We start from the raw sequence: 7,950 nt of genomic DNA on the forward strand, positions 1-7,950 counted from the left end.
ATGACGTCCAGCTACCACTAGAGGGCGAAACAGGGAATGTGTTAAACCTGCTGCAACATCCTGTCAGCGAAGAAGAAGAAGAAGAAGAAGAGGAGGCTACACGTGTTTACTGCGTCCAGGCAGATATATCGAATAATTATTGTATTTCTGGATCTATAACCGGAATCAAACCAAGTAAAAATGCCGAAGATCAGGTCGGAGAAGAAAAGCAGGCAGCACCAAGAGGTGAAAAACCAAGGTATGTCTCAGAGGAAGAGGTCAGCTCATGATAGCAAACATCACTTCATGTCATCTTGTGACTAAAATGGGCTTTAATGTTGATCATCATATCACTACAACACATAATATTGAGCTGTTTCAACTCATGCCAGTGTTAAAGATCACACACTAATGGGAATTGTAACGTAGTTGTCGCCTCTGTTAACATTTGTTTACCTGAGTAATTAAGTTCTGTGAGACGCCAGACCTCATTCAGAAAATCGTTATTTAACGTTTCTCGACTGACCTGCAAACGGCACACACATACACCGCATTGTTTAAGGTCATTATTGAATTGTCGAGGTTCTTGTGGATATTTCGGCATATAAAGTGTCCACCAAATAATCAGTTAATGGACTGTGTCCCCTCCACACACACACACACCCAACCCCCCAGCATTAACACAGAAACAGTGTTTAAAGCTGGTCACCTGTCAAAGACAAGTTTTGTCACAGTAGTGCAAACAGCACTTTACTATGGACATAAATGCACTTTCTGCTAATCACGACTGCAAATTGTGTGAAATTGTCTGAAACGTTTACTTATTTTACTTTTTATTTTTAGGTATTGTTCATTTTAATACTTATTTATTCTAGGCAAGGCAGCTTTATTTGTATAGCACATTTCAGCAACAGGGCAATTCAAAGTGCTTTACACAAACATTCAAGAACATTGCGACAAAGTGCAAAATAACATTAATACATAATTAAAACAGTTATAAAAACATTACAAATTTAAAAATAAAAACAAGCTAATGATAAAACTAGGATAGAAAGCTAAAATAGAATATAACACACAAGAGTAAAAGCTCTAGTTCAGTATAAGATCATTATCTATTCTATCCTTTTTAATGCACTGACAGGAGCTGGGAGAAACAATATTTAGTTTCCTTCTGTGTATGCAAATACTCAGTGAAATGACAATAAAGTGAATCTTGAATCTTAATGTCAAAACTATTGCTCATCAGGTGTCTAGTTGAATAAGTATGGCTTTGGCTAAGTTTTGTTTTCTGTATTGGTTGTGTCTTGAATCGAGGATACAATATTATCGTAGTGTACAAAAACAACTTTTCAGATCCCAGGTTTCACTACATATACATAAACATTTTAGGATATTCTGACTCCTGGTACAAAACTTTTTAATGGAATTACATTATACTTTACTCACTAACATCCCACAAGCCCATCATAAAGTGTCCTAATCCTGTCTGCTGCAGGGATCATGTTCAACACCGGCATCGGTCAGCACATCCTGAAGAATCCACTGGTTGTCAATGGGATCATTGAGAAGGTACGCTGCACTGGTGCACTCTGGTACTGAGAGGTTAATGTACAGTTCATTTGTGACACAGATACACAAGCAACCCTGTAAACAAAGACTGTAAACACAGATGATCATGATGAACAGTGCTCCTAAACCATGGTTGTGACTGATGTTTTTCAGGCTGCCCTGAGGCCGACAGATGTGGTTCTGGAGGTGGGACCTGGTACTGGTAACATGACGGTGAAATTGCTGGAAAAAGCCAAGAAGGTGAGAGCATCAAGAAGTGTTTTCATTCTTGCTTTTGTGCTGATGTTGACAAAAAAAACTCTAAATAAACAAGTGGAGATATCACATGTGACTCTTAGTATTGCATTTAATAATTGTCAAGATGAGGATATAATGTGTTACTTCAATGTGACTTTTTAAACATGATTTTGCTGTCCTTGTCCTGAGTTTGTAGCATGCACTTGTTTACACCTTTTAAAGCATTTTAAACACACAGAAGAGTTTACATATCAGAGTAATGGTGTTTTAATTGGTCAAAATCTAGCTGTGTTGCCAGGGTTATTAGTTTTTTTTAACCCATACCTCATGAAAATATTGTCTTGCATGATTTTTGATTTCTTTAGTTTGAGAACTTTACCACTCCAGTATAGCTCCTTATTAGCTTTATGTACAATCCAATGTATTCAAATCCTTAGAAAGTTAAACATGTCACTAATTGACCTGTTGGTCTGTCCTTTTTTAGCGATTATGTCCAGCTTACATTTCTCATTCACCTTCTTCTGTTGTGATCGGTGTGTGTTTTACAGTAAAATAATTGGTCGTCACTGTTCAGTCATAACAGAAATTGCTGTTTCTGCAGGTGGTGGCCTGTGAGTTGGACTGCAGACTAGTGGCTGAACTTCAGAAAAGAGTACAGTGCACGTGAGTGGAGACAGCAGCACTCTGCCACCACATATATTTGCAAAAGATCTGCAGTTAAATAAAACGTGAATACATGATGTAAGAAAAAGGATGTTGTGTTTTCCAACAGACCCATGCAGACCAAACTTCAAATATTAGTCGGTGACGTACTAAAAACGGATCTGCCTTTCTTTGACGTGTGTGTGGCTAATTTACCTTACCAGGTAAAGACATGTTTCCTCCACACAGTTGATTCAGTGTCATTCAATACATTTATCTCAATCCTCACTTTTCTTATTTGTGCAGATTTCGTCACCGTTTGTGTTCAAGCTCCTCCTGCATCGACCTTTCTTCAGGTAAAAAAACACCTGGAAACCCACTCAAAGTTTTTAACCGTGTTCTTTGTCCGTCCACGTTGAGCATTTAGCAACTCTTTTGTCTTTTACTTTTGCTCAGGTGTGCCGTGTTGATGTTCCAGAGAGAGTTTGCCATGCGACTTGTCGCCCCACCTGGAGACAAGCTGTACTGCAGACTGTCCATCAACACACAACTACTGGCTCGTGTCGACCATCTCATGAAGGTCAGTGTGCTCTCTGATGTTTGTCTAACATGCTAACAGCGACTCTCTAGAAACATCATGACAGTGTCTTTAGATGGTTTACTCCCATCAAGGTTTTTCTGGTGTCTCAGTGTTGATGTTTTCTCCTTGATCAGGTGGGGAAGAATAATTTCCGTCCTCCTCCAAAAGTGGAGTCAAGTGTTGTCAGGATAGAACCGAAAAATCCTCCTCCTCCAGTTAACTTCCAGGTGAGGTTTGACTCTTTTAATAGTTAATGCTGTAACAATGAGTTGTAAGTTGTAGATATTTAACGTTGTGTTTTCTTTTCTCCTATAAAGGAGTGGGATGGCCTGGTCAGAATAGCCTTTGTAAGAAAAAACAAAACCCTCAATGCATCTTTCAAGTAAGTACCTGCTTACTGCACACACTGCTTCCCTAATCCAAGGCTACGTTCACGTTACAGGGCTTAAAGGGGAACTATGCCCATTTTCAAAATTCATACATGTTGTTCCTATGGTCTAAGACTGTTCTGAAAATATTAGTAAACATGAACAACCTTCTCCTAAATCCAAAAACTAGAGTGCTAAAACTCAAACTAGTGATAGGGTATAAAGTGTGGAAGTGTTCCATAGACAATGAATGGGAGATGTGGTCTAGATGACACTGAGAGCACCCGGGGGAATGTTCTGTTTGTTTAAAACTCGAGTGGAGATACCGACATCATATGAAACTAGATAACCTAAGGAATCCATTGGTACCAACCATGTCATATTAGCTTGTTGCAAAGGAGGCTAAATAACGCTGCAAACTTAAAGAGTGTCAACGATGTTGGAAAGCTAGTATAATTTGAAAGTAGCATCGCCTCAGGAGCTCCGTCTAAACCCGCCCCTTCCCCTCGGGGCTTGTGTATTAATTTTAGCTCCATGTAAAGTAAATAAACATGATGCTTCCCAGATAATCTAGCAGAATAGAATAAGAATATCCCAGATCGTCTGCCTTAACGATGCGGTTATACATAGTCCAAGTCTGTTTTGTCAAAAAAGCGTGTGGAGGGAAAAAACAGATCATGTTGATTTATAATTTTCAGGTCCACTGCCGTAGAACAGCTGCTGGAAAAGAACTACAGAATCCACTGCTCTGTTCACAATGTGGTGAGTCATAGCGCAGTTTTCAGCTATGTTGGACTCTCAAGTGTTTTAAAACTGCACTTTTAAGGTCACTCCTCAGCCACTTTGAATCTAAAGTCTCGTGCTCCATCCTCACAGGAAGTCCCAGAAGACTTCAGCATCACCAAGAAGATTGAGAGCGTTTTGCAGGAGGTTGAATTCAGTGAGAAGAGAGCCAGGACCATGGACATTGATGACTTCATGGTGTAAGTTGAACATCTGCTACTTATTTATTTTCAACCCTTTTTTCCAAAATAATCTACTAAAATAAAGTTTCTGTTTTGATCTGTTTTAATTAAGAGAGTTTTCTTCATCCTCAGGCTGCTTCATGCCTTCAACTCTGCAGGGATCCACTTCTCTTAAATGGCATTGGGAAGTGAGCAGAACAGGGCTATACTCTCATGGGGGGAGTTAGCGGTCACATGAGAAATACATTTTCTGACTGATCTTTTCTCTTCTGGAGCTTTGTTTGGAGGACCTGGATTTCAAATGCTGAAATAGTTGGATGAAATGTACAAAGAATATTGGAGGATACACTTGAAGAGCTCATATTGAGTGTGGTATTTTAACCTTATGAGTATAGATAAAGTGTCCTTGGGCACGCATGGGCAGCTTTTGGCAGATGGAAGCTGTATAAGCCCTCTTGGTTGTGTGAGGACCTGTCAAGCCCTTTTCAGACCTGGCATTAACATGCGTCCTGAGTGATCGGATCACAAGTGGACAGCTTTAAGTACGTCTGTTCACACCTGGCATTAGAATGCGTCTCCACATACGTCTTGAGTGATCCGATCTCACTTCCCCACTCTATATGCAAATAGACACGTAGTAAACACATGGCTAATACAGCAGACGTTGTGACGTAATATTACATGAATATCAGTAGAATATCCTACATATTCCTGAATTCCGGTACACTACTAAATACGGATACTAATAAGTGATCCGTTTCATTCTGAAAAGTCAGCTTTTTCAAAAACCAACATGACTCAGTTCAAAAAATAGTTTCACAACAAAACTCCTCATCTCTCCTCTGACATCAGATGATTTGCTGCCACTTACTCTTCGAAATATAAGGTTATTGTACCGGCGGTCCTCGGGGACCTCCGTGTCGCCGGCCTTTGCCAGAAAATAGCTTCAGAGAGCCGGGAATGAGAGCGGGCGGGCGGGTGGGTGTCGGCTTCGTGCAGAGCATCGGAACTCAGGACGCATGTACCAGATCTGAACAGGGCCTCCCCGTGTGTGAGTGTTTCTAACTCTTTTAAAATAATCTGTAATGGATGATTATTCTAATGGAAAAATAATCTACAATTTTTATGTCAAAATGACTTTCTTGTGGAAAAAGTAAATATTTAACAAATGTAGATTTTTGTGTGTGCAGTCTCCTTAAAATAAATTCAGATTGTCCACAAGTCAGCCTTTTCTTGTTCTGTGCGAACACCATCTGACTAAATGGTACTGCAGACTAAGGCTAAAACCACTTATCACTTCTTTATCAAGTCATTTGTATTTTTGTAATTAATCATTTTGTAAAAGAAAAAATATAGTCAAAACATTTTAATAATACCCATCTCAATTTCCCAGAGCCCAAGGTGATGTGTTCAGATAGCGTGATTTGACCAAGCAACTGTGCAAAACCCAAAGATATTCAATTTACAATAATATGAGTCAGAAAAGTAGCAAATATTCTCTGTTGTATTGTAATGAACTACAACTAGGGGGTAGGGGGCGATATAATAACTGCATTGAATCATTGAACGATAGGAAAAAGGCGATGAATAATGACATAATGTTTCCATAGTGGTTACAATACAACAGAACACTTAATAGTTAATTACTGCAAAAAAAAAGTCATGTTGAAAATCTTTAAAAAAAAAGTCATGTCGAAAATCATTAAAAAAAATCATGTCGAAAATGTAAAAAAAAAAAAAAAAAGTCATGTCGCAGCATGTCGAAAATCATTAAAAAAATGTTTTGTCATATTAAAAAAAGTAATTTCGCATCATGTCGAAAATCATAAAAAAGAAAGTCATGTCGCGTCATGTCGAAAATCATTAAAAAAAAAAGATTTTCGATGTCGAAAATTTTAAAAAAGAAAGTCATGTTGCGGCATGTCGAAAATCCTAAAAAAAAAATGACGCATCATGTCGAAAATCATTAAAAAAAAAAGATTTAAAAAGTCATAGTTCAGTATGTCGAAAAAATAAAAAGTCATAGTATAGTTTGTCAAAAAATTGAATGATAAAAAAGGTATAGTATGTTGAAACATTTTATCGGAAAAAGTCTCTCTGATGCACTGACACAAGCAGTGACAGATTGGGAACTCGAGAGGGGCAACAGCACTATCCCTGTAATGTGTTTTATATTTATTAATTATTTTTAAATAACACAGTGGCACAGAAATCCAACCATATTCCTCCAAAAACTGCACTTTTTGAGTGGAAAAACTAATCTTTCAATCAAGAGCTGATAATCAGGGAATTGAGATATATGTTACTGTTCTTTTTTTTTTTTTTTTTAGTATAGTTGTGGTTGAGCTTATGATTCATTTTATGTTGATGGCCTTAGTCTATAATTACGTCATATTTATATGAAAATAACAAAGCTGCATTGTTTGTTTGAACTAATTAATGTAGAAGACCTTTTCTTTCAATTAAGATTTGACAATGAAGAAGTGTTTATGTTTCTTATGTAAGCCATACTTTTGTTAAGGCAAACATTTAACTTATTTTTGCCAAATAAATTAAAAGCATGTTGAAATCAGAATCCTCCTCCTAAATGTACCGAACCGAACTGAACACCGTGACCCCAAAACCGTGATATGAACCGAACCGTGAATTTTGTGAACCGTTCCACCCCTATTCTAGACTCATTACACGTAAACTAAAATGTTTCAAGCATTTTTTCATTTTAATTTCGATAATTACAGCCTACAGCTCAAAAAGGAAAGAAAAAGGTATCTCAAAATATTAGAATATTTAATTTCGAGTTTGAGTAAATTACTATTCATACAGAATAAATACCGTGTATATCTCGGTCTAGTTCAGTACACACAACCACAATCATGGGGAAGGCTGCTGACTTGACAGTTGCCCAGAAGACGATCATTGACACCCTTCACAAGGAGGGTAAGCCACAGAAGGTCATTGCTGAAAGGGCTGGCTGTTCCCAGAGCGCTGTATCAAAGCATATTTGCGGAAAGTTGACTGGAAGGGAAAAGTGTGGTAGGAAAAGATGCACAAGCAACAGGGATGACCGCAGCCTTGAGAAGATTGTCAAGCAAAGCTGATTCAAGAACTTGGGAGAGCTTCACAAGGAGTGGACTGAGGCTGTGCATCAAGAGCCACCACATACAGACGTCTTCAGTAAATGGGCTAAGCTGTCGCATTCCAAGTATCAAGCCACTCCTGAACCAGAGAGAACGTCAGAAGCATCTTACCTGGGGTAGGGAGAAGAAGAACTGGACCAGTGCTCAGTGGTCCAAAGTCCTCTTTTCAGATGAAAGTAAATTTTGCATTTCATTTGGAAATCAAGGTCCCAGCGTCTGGAGGAAGAGTGGAAAGGCACAGAATCCTAGTTGCTTGAAGTCCAGTGTGAAGTTTCCACAGTCGGTGATGATTTGGGGTGCCATGTCATCTGCTGGTGTTGGTCCACTGTGTTTTATCAAGTCCAAAGTCAATGCAGCCATCTACCAGGAAATTTTAGAGCACTTCATGCTTCCGTCTGCTGACAAGCTTTATGGAGATGCCAATTTCCTATTCCAGCAGGACTTGGCACCTGCCCACAGTGCCAAAACTACTG

General features: G+C 38.6%; 1 protein-coding gene across 1 annotated transcript; it reads left to right on the plus strand.

Annotated features, from left to right (window-relative positions):
* The first annotated feature begins 37 nt into the window (after positions 1 to 37).
* Positions 38 to 5,565, plus strand: dimt1l (DIM1 dimethyladenosine transferase 1-like (S. cerevisiae)). The gene is made up of 12 exons (XM_037776981.1): positions 38 to 238; positions 1,475 to 1,548; positions 1,702 to 1,788; positions 2,387 to 2,448; positions 2,558 to 2,651; positions 2,734 to 2,783; positions 2,884 to 3,007; positions 3,142 to 3,234; positions 3,325 to 3,389; positions 4,074 to 4,137; positions 4,252 to 4,358; positions 4,473 to 5,565. The coding sequence occupies exons 1-12, from the start codon at positions 181 to 183 to the stop codon at positions 4,513 to 4,515; spliced, it is 921 nt and encodes a 306-aa protein (XP_037632909.1). The 5' UTR covers positions 38 to 180; the 3' UTR covers positions 4,516 to 5,565.
* Positions 5,566 to 7,950: the final 2,385 nt, after the last annotated feature.

Source organism: Sebastes umbrosus, chromosome 8 (genome assembly GCF_015220745.1).
Source record: "Sebastes umbrosus isolate fSebUmb1 chromosome 8, fSebUmb1.pri, whole genome shotgun sequence".
Taxonomy (NCBI): domain Eukaryota; kingdom Metazoa; phylum Chordata; class Actinopteri; order Perciformes; family Sebastidae; genus Sebastes; species Sebastes umbrosus.